This window comes from Eucalyptus grandis, chromosome 3 (assembly GCF_016545825.1).
Source record: "Eucalyptus grandis isolate ANBG69807.140 chromosome 3, ASM1654582v1, whole genome shotgun sequence".
NCBI classification, from domain to species: domain Eukaryota; kingdom Viridiplantae; phylum Streptophyta; class Magnoliopsida; order Myrtales; family Myrtaceae; genus Eucalyptus; species Eucalyptus grandis.
In genome coordinates, this window is record NC_052614.1 from 14310021 (window position 1) to 14323458 (window position 13438).

General features: G+C 42.3%; 2 protein-coding genes and 1 pseudogene across 2 annotated transcripts; all 3 read right to left on the reverse strand.

The window, feature by feature from the left end:
- Positions 1–3719: 3719 nt before the first annotated feature.
- On the reverse strand, positions 3720–4163 carry LOC104451762 (anthocyanidin 3-O-galactosyltransferase F3GT1). The gene has a single exon (XM_010066358.2). The coding sequence runs from the start codon at positions 4161–4163 to the stop codon at positions 3720–3722; it is 444 nt and encodes a 147-aa protein (XP_010064660.2).
- A 34-nt stretch (positions 4164–4197) lies between these two features.
- LOC104451772 (kaempferol 3-O-beta-D-galactosyltransferase-like) lies at positions 4198–4947 on the reverse strand. The gene has a single exon (XM_010066369.2). The coding sequence runs from the start codon at positions 4945–4947 to the stop codon at positions 4198–4200; it is 750 nt and encodes a 249-aa protein (XP_010064671.2).
- Positions 4948–12168: 7221 nt separating this feature from the next.
- LOC104448847 lies at positions 12169–12922 on the reverse strand (annotated as a pseudogene).
- Positions 12923–13438: the final 516 nt, after the last annotated feature.

Sequence of the window (13438 nt, forward strand, 5' to 3'; positions counted from 1 at the left end):
GACATATGATTTACCTCATTCATTAATGGCTTGTCATGATGACTATACACCTAAGCTTATGAGTCATTTTCTCTCAAAGTAGAGGAAATTATACTCACACCCACATTTAATGCTTTTCACACTTGTTCACACTTATTTTCTATGAAGGTTTAACTAATCCAATGCCTATCTAACTTAAACTCCTAGTTAGAACCAAAATAAGGGTTGAAATCGAGAATGTTACGGCTGTGTTCTAGAAAGAGAAACGGAGGTTGGGGGTGGACCTAGCTAGCTTGAGGAGGAAATTGGCGAGAGGCCACGTGGGGCTACCAAATGGGAGGGCAACAACAGCAACATGACCGTTAATTAAGGTGTCAACAAGTTTGGTTTCTATGGTACCTAATCCAAAACACTAAAGGAGTATGCTCGACCTAACCTAACCCCAAACCCAAAGGGCATACAACCCACGTGATCGGGTCGGGTTGGTCCAAGTTTTTTATTTTTTTATTTTTTGTGCAAAGGTTAAGATCAATATGCTTTTCAAAAATCACTTATGGTTCTTAGAGCACACATTTTCAAATACCTTGAAGAGATAAATTCTCAATTAAGGCATAACTTTTAGTGTTATTGCCTACGCTTATTTCACTCTTTGTTTCTCATTTCTCAAACTTCTATTTGTTGTTGAGCCTACAAAATTATTAGAATGCCCAACCGAAAGTTCTGAATGTAATTGCAACTTGATCATGTATTATCGCGCCACAAATATTTCATCATAGTTATTGTGACCTATGAAACATTGACATATTACAAGAACTTCCATGTTGTGTCCAACATGTTTAGACATGCGGTTAACACGAGTCGGATTTTTCAACATATGGTCAACTTTTCCCGATACGTTCTGATACATGTGTCCGAGACATGATGAGTTTCTGGGGCGAGTCTGCAAGTGCAAAGAGAGAGAAAATAGTTTAAGAAGACGATGGAAGGTTGAGGTGAGGGAGTGGGAGAGGAGGTGAGGCCACGACGGCAAGGCCACGATTGTAAGGGAAGGCCAAAGGAAGAGTAGAGACTGAGGCGACCCAAAGGGCCACAATTGGGATCTCGTAATGGAGGGCCGAAGGCGAGGTTGCGGCTACGAAGGATGAAGGGCTAGAGACGAGGTAGCGAGCAATTACGAGACGATCGAGAAAGAGAGAGAGAGCAAAGATCAAGAGGAGGATCGTGTGACGTAGCGTAGGAGGAGGTGACGGCTATGTTTTTAAGTTTCTTCCTCTTTTAATTTTAGCAAGAAGAGTAGAAAATAAATTAAAAATGAGGTTTCTTATGAGGCTTAGTGTATAATTTTTAAGAAAGGAAATGATAGCCTGACAGGGGTGGGGGAAAGAAACGAGGGAAGGAAATTTTTTACTGGGGGAGGGGGCCCTGACAGGGGTGGGGGAAGGAAATGAGGGAAATAATTTCTTTTGGGGAGGGGGACCTGACAGGGGTTGGGGAAAAAAACAAGGGAAATAATTTTTTTATGGGGGTTGAAAAAACCAAGGAATGGGGGCCTGACAGGGGTTGGGGAAAAGAAATGAGGGAAATAAATTTTTGGAGGGAAGAAACGAGGAAAATGCATCACATCGTATTATTTTGAAAAAAAAATTCCGGCAGCCCTTGAACTTGCGATTTTTAATATCTAGCGCAAGAAAAATATAAAGTACAAAAAAAAAAAAAAAAAGAGAGAAAGAAATAAGGAAGAGAAGAAAATGAGAAAAACGAATAAAAGAAAACGTGGGCATCTTCTAGAAAATGAGGGAGTGATTTTTCTTTTTGATTTTTCTTTATTTTTATCAAGAAAAATAAATAAATGAGGCTAAATAGTGATTTTGAAAAATAAAAGATCAAATTAAATAAAAATAAACATATTTATTTAATATATTTATAATAACGTATCGAAATTCTCTATTTTTAATAAATAATGTGTCGCGTAACGTATCATATCGTATCACGCGTTGCGTATCGCATAACAGTGCTACTTAGATTGTAACGGGAGTTTAGTCATGCATCTGGACCGTTTGTTGGGAATAAAAATGATACTGAATTCATATTCATCTCGGCTTACCTTCCCTTCCTAATTTTTGCTTTCTTTTTGTCTGCATTTTCTTGACGTTGAACTTAAAAAACCATGCCCTCACATTTCTTGTGCACGTGCCGTGCGGGGCCCTTCAGAGAGCCTCGTGCCGCACACCCACTGCTACCGCAACAGCAACCAGCAATTTCTTTCCTGCATGCGGTCCAACATCTTTAGTCCTAGCTTCATGAGTCTTAACTGTCTTATACATTTCCAAGTCAAAGTTGAAGTGTTTAGGTGTTTTAATGCATTATCTAGTTCCTAAGTCTTTATTTATTTTTCATTTCTCATGTCTTTATTAATTATGTAATTCTTTTGTTTTTAATGCTTAGTTTATTTCCTTTGTAACATTCACAGTATTTAATACTGCGAAATCTCAAATGTAAATAAGACAGATTTTGATGAATAAAAATATATAAGATTTGTATTTGCATGACCAATTTTCTATCCCTAGTTTTAGTCTTCCCATGTTATATTCAATCACAACTACCAAAGAGATAAAAGATCATGTTTTCCTCCAATTCAATGGAGGAATAAATGAAGTGAAAATATATTAAAAGAGAAATGATTAGGTTACAAATCTTTTAATCTACTATGAAAATAACGTTCTTTTTAGGACCACAAGAAACTAAGTAACAAATCATTATATATTTTGTGGGTCTACTTATTTAAAAATTTGTGACTTATAACAAGTTGTTATTTTCATAGGGGCTGCATGGAAACACTTTTGTTCTTTTTTTGTTCCAGGGAACAGAAATAAATAAAAAATGTTTCTATTCCGGGGAACAATTTTTTACTAGAAAAATGCGTTTGGTAAATTTGTTCCGGGAATAAAAAAAAATGAATAGAAACATGTTTGGTAAATTTTATTCTTTTTTGTTTCTTTTAATTTTTTAATATTTTTATTTTATCTTTCATTTTTCCTTTCTTTTTATTTTTTTCTTCTTTCGGCCGGTCACCGGCCTCCGGCGACACAGCCGACGGGGGCAGCCTCGCCCGGCCACGGCAAGGCCGAGCTCGCCTCGCTCGGGCTCGCCCAGCCAAGGTGAGGCTCGGCCTCGCCGAGGGCCGGCGACGCTCCGGCGAGGTCGCCGACCCTTGACGACGTCGGCCCTCGACGGCCGGTCGCGGCCATGGCGAGGCGGCGACCAGCCAAAGAAAAAAGAAGAAGAAAAGAGAAGAGATAGAAGAAGAAGTGTTTCTTCAAAATCGTTTATGGAACAAGAAATAAGTTTTTTTTGTTCCAATTTTGTTCCGAGAACAAAAAAAAAAAAGAACAAAAACGCAACCAAACACGTTGCTTTTTTTTGTTCCTGAGAACAAAAAACAAAAAAAGTGTTCAGAAACAGAAATAAGAAGTAAAAACATGCAGGCCCATAGTAGCCCAAACACTATTATGATAGCAAAGTTCATATCAAAACTCATTCGAAGCCATACCAAAATTAGAATGGAGAGTTCAAATCATACCCGGAGCATCAAAAGCATTAACCATGAGTACATGACATTGATTTACTAAATATTACGTTGGACTTAAATAGACCTTAAACAAGTAGGGGGTCTTTCACGACCAATGGCAATTTGAGACACATCACTCAGTACATTAATTAAAATCTACTGCAAATTGGAGCTAGTGCATGATGCGCTTCATGAAGGAGATGAGCTCCACAAGGACCTTGAAATCGGCCTCAGCACTCCCATCGGGTCCAGCAGCCTCCACCAATCTCTCCCTCAACTCACCAACCTTCTTCCTCATTGCCTTCCCATCCTCACCCCTCAACACCACCTCCAATGCCTTCTCCATCCCACTCTTCGTTATGATCCCACCTTCTACTTTCACTCCAATCCCCCACACTTCCTCTATCATCCTCCCATTCATCATGTTGTCCGCCCAAAATGGCTTGCATACCATCGGCACACCACCCGCCACGCCCTTTAACACCGAGTTGTACCTGCAGTGTGTCACATAGACCCCACACGCCGAGTGGCTCAGCACCTGGCCCTGCGAAGCCCATGGGATGAATTTCCCGTACGCTCTCGTCCGCTCTTGGAGCCCCTTGGGCAAGTATGCCATCACGTGTTCCTTGATGGACCATAGAAATGGGGTCTTAGTAGACTCCAAAGCTTTCCCCAAGAGCCAATACCTCACTTGAAGACAGCATTGCCACCGTCCCAAAGCATATGTACACCACAGACCGAGGGTCTCGAGCATCAAGCCACGTCAAGCAACCGGTTGTGTCAGAGGCAGAGCTCGATGGCAGCGGCGACAGGAGGAATGACACAGTGAGGCACCCCACTTGGAGGAGCATCTTGAACTTGGATTTAAGATCCGCTATCAGAGGTCTTGGGTTCACTTTGGCGTAGGAGTTCATGACGACAGCAGTGGCGTAAATTGGGATCACACGCCCCATCTCACGTAGTAGGCACGCAATCCTTGATGTATCCTGGTCATCAATTATCTCATTAGGTAAATCTGAAATGCGCATCATAGATAATCCTGGAATTACTCCGAGGCTTTTGTCGTCGTCGTCGGTAGAGGTGCCACCGCCGGAGGATTCACAAAGGAGCTCACTTATGACGTCAATGTACACATGCGCCACTAACGAATACGGAGCGGGTACCCAGAGGGTTACCCAAGGAACCTGCATTTTCTTTGCCATTTCGCCTGCGAAAATCAAGAAAGCATCGATCAGTAAACAACTCACATTCTTCCTCACATCTTGCTCTGCAGCGTCAACAGTCGCTCCAAAACTCTCTTTTGCTGCTTTCAGAATAACTCCATGTGTTCTCTCGGATGCTTCGTCTTCAAAACAACTCCTCGTGTTCTCTCGGATGCTTCGTCGCCCCGTGGTGGCCATCCTGCAAGCTGTCGATGACGTCATAGACTCGGACGTTGCTGGGTAGCTTGGCTCTCAATGGCAGAGGGAAGATGACCCCGTTGGACTTGGCCATGTTCAAGAAAGAGAAGTGGACATCCAAGGCGACGGTGGCGAGCCTGAGGAGCAAGTTGGCAAGAGGCCAAGGGTGGCTGCCGAGAAGGCTAGGATGGCGACGTGTTTTACCGATGACATGGTGGTCTGGATTTGCAATATTTTACATGGTAAGTTATGTTGTAGGTCGAGGAAATGGGGAATCCGAAATGAGTCCTCTTTTTGGACGAGTAGGATTCGAGGAGTTTGCTTTATACGGGATAGAAATTATTGGCTCTATTTAACGTATCAAGTAAGAAATGTATTTAAATCACGAGTTGTGCTAGCAGGACGGTACAATAGTGTGACGGTAAAAATTAATCACAAACTTTTCCTTTTTTCAACACAAGCATGTGGGACATTGCCAAACAAAATACAGACCTTCTCTCTTATGGAAAATGTGTGGCTGAGCATTTACCGTCTCCTTTTTTTTTTTTTTTGGTCAGAAACGATAATTTTATCATTCAAGGCGGACGAAAATTACAACCTATAGATAGGGCGTCAATACATAGGAAAGTCACTAACTTTGCAGGAGGAAATTTGGGCCAAGAAGGTGAGAGAGAATTGCGTGCGTGGGCCTTAGCGGCCCAATCGGCTGCAGCATTAGCTTCTCTTCGGCAGTGTTGAATCCGCAAGTGAGGAAAGGAGAGACGCAGCACAGAAGCATTTGCGACAAAAGCTCAAATCTCCCATGGTGACGAACGGCGATCGTTGAGGGTTTCCACAAGGGTCAGACAGTCAAACTCAATAATGAGGTGAGCTTCTTCCTTGCCCTATTCTAGCAAATAAGTGAGGGTGGAAATTAGGGCTTGAACTTCGCATTGCAGGGCTGAAGACGCACGAACAGTGCTGCTGCATCCATCGATCAAAATACCAGTGTGATCCCTGAGGACACACGCGATTGCACCGGTGTTGGTATCAGAGGTAAAAGCCCCATCAATATTTGCCTTAAAACCGCCTTGATCCGGTGGAGTCCAAAGCCGATTAGGGTTGAGCAGAGCAGATTCCTTAATGGCTAATTGCTACAAAGAGTTTCTGTACAACGTTGCTTCTGCGAGGACCACATCTACAAGCTGATCAGGAGCTGTTCGCTGCTGTCGAAAAGTAAAATGATTGCGCGCCTTCCATATATGCCAGAGGATGGAGGCGATGATCTCTTTGGAAGGTAAACCCGACTGACTCTCAAAAACTTCCTCAAGCCACACATCTATTCGATTTCTGTTGTAGGCTGAATGATAAATTTGTACTCTGTGGTGAGACCAGATCTTTGATGTCCATGGGCAAAATAACAGAATGTGTTCAGTGGTTTCAGGGGTGTGCATAGAACAGAGCTGACATAGAGGGTCCGGTAAGATGTGTCTTCGGAAGAGATTAGCTTTAGTAGGGAGAGCATTATGACACAATGACCAGATAAAAACTTTAATTATAGGGGGGGTCTTGAGATTCCGGATAGATCGCTAGAGACGGGCTGATGGCTGATAAGAGGATGAGGGTAGATTGCTGTTTGTAGGGTAGGCTAATTGTCTGAGGATGTGGTAGGCAGATTTAACTGAATACTGACCTATCTGTGTTCCTGTCCAAATAAGATGATCAGCTGAAGGAGCATGACTTAATGGGATAGTAATAATCTCCTCAACGATATGTTGGTCAAAGTGCTGTTGGAGAAGAGGGATATTCCAAACCTGATCGTGAGGGACTATGAAACTAGCAACCAGTATGGATTCTACTCGAGGAGCTGGTCCTCCAATGATTCCAGAGTTAAGCCATTTATCATCTCGAATATTTATTTGCTGTCCGTTACCAACAGACCACTGTAGCTTAGGAAGAATAGCATCTCGACCTAAAAGTAAACTTTTCCATCCCCAAGAGGAGTTGGTCTTATTCCTTGCATGCCGGAAATTGGTAGAATGATAATATAGGCCTTTGAAAAGTCTAGCCCATAGTGAGGATGGGTTTTGAAATAGTCTCCAGGCTTGTTTCCCTAAGAGGGCTTTATTAAAGGTTAATAGATCACGAAAGCCAAGGCCGCCTTCTACCTTCCTCTGTTTTAGAATATCCCATGCTCTCCAATGAATACCAATTGTAGTGCTGCTTGTTTGCCACCAAAATTTATCTATTCTCTGCTCAATGGATTTACATATAGAAACTGGAAGTTTAAAAATAGACATTGCGTATTGCTGGAGAGCCTGCACTACTGTCTTTAACAAGATTTCCTTCCCTCCTTTAGAAATAAAGTGCTCTTTCCATCCTTCAAGTTTGGCACAAACCCGACCCAAAATCCATGCAAACATATCCTTCTTAGACGCACCCCAGTCAGATGGAATACCCAAATACTTGCCTATCTTAGATATAACAGGAACTCTTAACTCTGCAGCAAGGTTTTGTTGTAAAATAAGAGGACAGTCCTTACAACAAAATAAACCAGATTTGTTTCTGTTGATAACTTGGCCCGTAGCAAGACAATATTGATGTAAAATATTGGCTAGATTCTGACTTTCTAGGGTAGTTCCATTCAAGAAAAAGATTGCATCATCCGCGAAAAATAAATGAGAAAGAGTAGGACAGTACCTATTCAGTTTGATTCCTTTGAGAGTGCCTGATTGGACAGTTTGATGCATGAGAGTAGATAAGAGGTTGGCTACAAGAATAAATAAATATGGAGATAGTGGATCCCCCTGTCTAAGACCCCTTGTAGGATGGAATTATTCCAAAAATTCACCATTAAATTTAACACTGAATGTGGCGGTGGTGACACATTGCATCACCCACCGAACCCATTAAACATGGAAGCCCAGTTTTTTAAGATAGTCCTCTAAAAAATCCCACTCAACCCAATCATAAGCTTTCTGCATGTCTAGCTTTAAAACCACTTGAAAGTGTTTCTTTCTTTTGCTGATTTTTAAATGATGCAAAACCTCTTGCACAACCATAATATTGTCTTGAATCTGTCTACCTGTGACATAAGCACTGTTCGTTGAGATTAGTTCTGGGAGAAACCGCTTTAAACGGTTGGCCAATACTTTAGAAATGATTTTGTATGTGAAATTGCATAGACTAATAGGGCGATACTGTTCTAACCTTTCCGGATGTGGAACCTTGGGGATAAGAGCAATGAGGGTTCTATTGACAGTAGAGGGCATCACTCCTGAATTGAAAAAAATTGCTGACTGATGAATATATGTTCTCGTGAATAATATCCCAGTGATTGTGAAAGAATAACCCGTTAAAACCATCCGGACTAGGGGCTTTGTTGGCTCCAAGCTGGAAAGCAGCCTACTTAACTTCCTCTCTAGTAAAAACTGCAGTTAAACTTGCATTCATGTCTGCTGTGATGACCTGACGACATTGTGTAAGAACAAGCTGGTAATCTCTAAAGCCAGTTGAGCGATAGAGTTGTTAGAAATATGTTTGCGTTATACACTTAAGCTGAGTAGAATCACAAATCCAGCCAAGGTGTTCATCTTTTAACATGCTGATGCGATTTCTTTGTCTGCATTGGATTGTCGTTGCATGAAAAAACTTGGTATTTTTGTCGCCCTCCCGTAGCCATTGGATCCGCGAACGCATTGCCCAATATGTTTCTTCTCTCTGCCATATTCTGTGAATTTCATCTTGTAGGCTAGATACAAGTGCTTTGTTATAGGTAGGACTTGGTTGATTAATGTGATTCTGAATCTGCTGTTGTAACAGATAGACTTGTTGCTGGTTGTTGCTGAGAAGGGATTTACTCCACTTGGCAAGAGCAAATGAAGTACATTGAAGCTTGCTGGTCAAGGATTGAGGTCGCATTGTTGATGAAGTCCATGCAGTGCTTATGATCGATTTACAGTCTTTCTCTTGAAGCCAGAAAGCTTCAAAGCAGAAAGTTTTCTTCCTTTTAAAAGAGTTCGGTTCAGTGAGTAAGAGCAGAGGACTATGATCAGAGGCTAAAGCAGGGAAAGCAAAGACTTCTGCCTCCGGGTAAGATAACCGCCATTCAATTGTGCACAGGGCCCTGTCTAGCCTTTCTTTAATGGCTTCATCACCATCTCTTTTGTTCACCCATGTATAAAAGCATCCCTTTACTTTCAATGTCCATAAACATGCAATCGTTCACAAACTCTCGAAAGGAATTTAATCTATATGACTCTATAATCTTTTTGCCCTGCTTTTCCCAATGATAAAGGATGTCATTATAATCACCTATACACACCCATGGAAAGGAACTTGAAGTCCGAATCTGTCTGATATATGCCCAGACTTGCTGTCTATGATGGTATATCGAAGGCGCATGAAGACAGGTAAGTCTCATAGTTTTAGCAGTTTGATTCTTGGTACAAATTGTGTCGATGAAGTGGCAAGTAGAATGCTCAACAGTTAAAGTCACCTCCTGGTCATTCCAAAAGATTACCAAACCTCCAGCCAAACCCATAGGATTTACTACAAAAGAACTTGAAAACTTCAGCTTTCTCTTGAGATGCTGGATCATCATATCTTGATTTTTGGTTTCCATCAAAAAAACGATATTAGGCCTTTCGCTGGCCACAAGGGCCCTTAATGCTTGAATTGTCAGGGGATTGCCCAACCCCTGACAATTCCAACTTATGATCCTCATTTGTCCTGTGGTGGCTTTTTTAGGCAAGCCACCTCAGCCCATGTTCCAACCCCTTCAGTGGAAAAGATAGGGGTATCCAGGAGAGTTGAGTCATCGAGAACTGCATTTGCATTAGAAGAAGTCCCATAAAGATTATATCTTTTGGTTTTTTTCAGTGGACTAGATTTGGAGATTGACCTTGGAGTCTTGATTTTCTTGCAGATGGAGGAATCCTCTGATGTACTGTGTGGTAACATCAGCTGGTTGAACATATGAGATTTCTGTTTTAGGTCAGCAGGAGGAGAAGGCTGCGGCATAGTTGATGATTGTTCTGCTCTGTTTGCCACTGTTGCCGAATGCTGATTAGGAAGCTGAGGAGTTGGAAGGAGTAATGGAGCTATCTGCGGTTGAGTTTCTGGTATTATTTCTTCAACATCTTCTTGATACGGATATTCCTTATAAAACGCAGACCATAATGGACTATGTTGATTGACCTCTGCCCTCAACCATTTACCATAAGACAAGTTATCAGTTCCTTCAATTTTTGCTGCATCATAAGGGATGTCATTACATTACATGGCATAATGGCCAAGGATACCACATGAATAACAATAATGTGATAGATGCTCATATCTAAAGTCGAGCCATATGTGTTTCCCATCCACCCTGATGAGTTTACCAGATTGCAGAGGTTCTTTTAAATTAAGTTCAACCTTAACCCGCACCGATCTAACTGAAGAACTATCATTGCCTTCAATTCTCACCTCCTGAACCGTGCCAAGTTGTCGGACAGCTTTTGTAATCATATTTTCAGTGCATCGTTCGAGAGGAAGACCATAAATTTGCACCCAAAACGCACAAGTTGTAAAGTCATAGCAGTGCAAAGGGGTATTGGGCAACCAAGGTTTGAGAATAATCAGGTGATGTCCAAACAACCAATGGTCATTGTCTAGGATTCGCTGCTTTTCACCTTCAGTATTGAATTTAAAGATATAGAATCCGTCTTCACGTGGAGAGATTTCAACATAGTCATTGCGCCAGACTCTTCTTAAGGTACTCTGAAAAGCAGGAAAGTTGATAGTAGGATTGGACAGAATTTTACCAATTAATGTGAGTTTGCATTCTTGCAGTTTCTCTAGCGGTACTTCGTCTTCCTAGATGTCCACGCCTTGTTCAGGCCAGAGTCGTCCAAGTCGTTGGCAGAGAGCAGCAACCCGAGCATCATCTTGGTGAGTAGAGTCGGCCATGGAAATCACGAGTTGCGATGGGTTGTGGCGACATGCAAACACCAAATAAGAAAGCACTAGTTGCGATGATAGTAAAAAAGTAAAATTGAGCTGAATTGCGCTCTTGATGATGAGATGGGAAGCAGAGAGTCCATGCATGCAAGGATTACAAACATAAAGGGGAAGATAGAGCTTGGGAGGATGGAAATATAGATATGGTTAGAGAAATTCATAGTGAATGGACTGTAATTGCATGGAGAACATGAGGAGAGAGACGGATGGAAGAAAGGCCACCAATGCGAAGCAGAACATGGATCTTGTAGCTGAAATTGGAGTAGAGAGAGTTGCGATGGGGTGGAATGCAATGTAACGAGGGGGAAATTGCCATTACGAAGGCAAAGATAGAGAATCGGTGTAGTTAGGGTTTAAAGAAGGTGTAACAGACTACCATGGCGGTAGAAACAGACTCGACAAAACGAGAGAAAGAAACCGCACCCATTTTAGTTGTGCTTTAAGGATGTATTTCACCAGTACGGGAATGTATGTACCGTCTCCTTTACAAAGCTAATAATACCGCTAAATCATGAGATGTGCTAGCAGGAGAGTACAACACTGTGACAGTCAAACATAATTACAAACTTTTCCTTTATCCAACACAAGCACGTGGGAAATTGCCAAACAAAACACAGACATTTCTCTCTCGTAGGACTTGAGCTCGAAAGAGAGATGAATTGAAGGTCAGAATAGGAGCAAAGGTTTTAACGTGAGGGAATGGACAACTTTTTATCTTCTCACAAGAAAACTTGAAATATTCTAATCTCAAATGATAAAAAAAAAATTATAACGTAAATTTACGTGTTAACATTCATATATTATAAAAAAAAAATATATTATATGAATAGAAAGAAAAATTAAATTTTGCAATGCAAGATTTTGATTAAATAAAAATAATATATCTCAATGCTCAATATTAAAATAACAGGAGTGTGGTACCAACACTACATTAAACATGCAAGGACCATTTATCAAGATAACTCCTTAACAAATTGACAATTTTTTTTTTTTATGATTCAGGAAACCTGCACGGCCGACAACCGGAGATAAATCACTGGGGCGACATGTGCTAGCCACCACATACGTGCCACGGGAAAGTCACCAAGAGTCTCAAAGCTAGCCTTCCTATTGCAGGAATTTCGAACATAAACCTCATCAATGAAAGTTTAGCACCTACCCAGTTGAGACATCAGGGCGGGTGGTCAAATTGACAACTTTATTACTATCAACAAACAAAGGAGTACCTAGACATTTTTGAAAGTAGGTCCATATACAAATGGGCTCGGAGCCGTCGTAATTACGTGACCACCCGAACAGTAGAACACGGAAAAAGAAGAAGAAAGCGAATTGCAAAAGATCAGGATCCATTTACATTCTAACGATGACCGAAAGTATGACGACTTCGAGATCATGAACCTGCGGCGTCCTCGGACGCCGTCGATGATTCTTCCGCGAACCCGCAGCGGCGATCACTTTCCGATCTTGCCCCTGAGCTTGATGCCGAGGACCCGCTCCATCTTGGCGAGCACGGCCTGGTTGGGCACCGCCTTGCCGTTCTCGTACTCCTGCACCACCTTGGGGGGCTCGTTGATCTGCTTCGTCAGCTCGGCCTGGCTCATCTTCTTCTCCAGCCGCGCCCTCTGGATGGCCTGCCGCACCTCGCCGGGCACCCTCTCGAGCACCGCCGGCTCCGCGGCCTTGTCCAGCTTCCGGGCGCTCACGGCTGGGAGCGCCGAGGACGAGGCCTTCTTGTTGGAGGCGGCGTCGAACTCTTGACGGTCTGGACGGGGGCGCCGGAGCGGAGGGCCTTGTTGACGGCCTCGGGGTCCCGGAGGTCCTGCGACTTGGGCTTCGACTTGTGGAGGACGACGGTGTCCCAGTCCTGTGTGATGGCTCCCGGGAATCTGCTCAGCATGCGAGACGACGACGACGACGACGACGACAACGGAGGTTGATGGAGATTCTGAGACGCAGAAAGAGGATGACGAGGATGAAGAAGGTGGTGCAGAAGTTTATTTATGGTGGAATTGAGTATTAGGAAACTTCTTTTTTTCTTTTAAAAAGAAAAGGAATAAATAAAGAAAAAAGGGCGTGAGCTTTCCGAGACATATATCCTAGAAGGTTCTAGGAAAATGGAGAATCCAATTCCTAATCAATTTTGCCTTGGAGCCCAAGGTTTACTTTCTTTTCTTTTCTAATCCTTTTTTCCCCTTGAGCCCCAAGTCCAGATTTTGGGATGTCTTGTTAACATCTTAATTTTCATAAAATATTCAAAATATTTTGAACGAGGGGTTCTTTTTTATTTTATGCATGTCGATCTTGTCTTCAGGTGCTTGATAAGACTTTACTTACCTCAGTATGTTCTCTTCTCCAAAAGTACTGAGATTTTGATTTTCTTCTCGGCAGCTAAGGCGAAGCGGTGTCGATGAGTTCAAGAACCGAGCGCTGCGCTTATGACCGACTATTAAAGGGCTGACTTCGGAAGCCGAAAGGCTGAAAGTGACCCTTTACGATGGGCTTCGTAAAT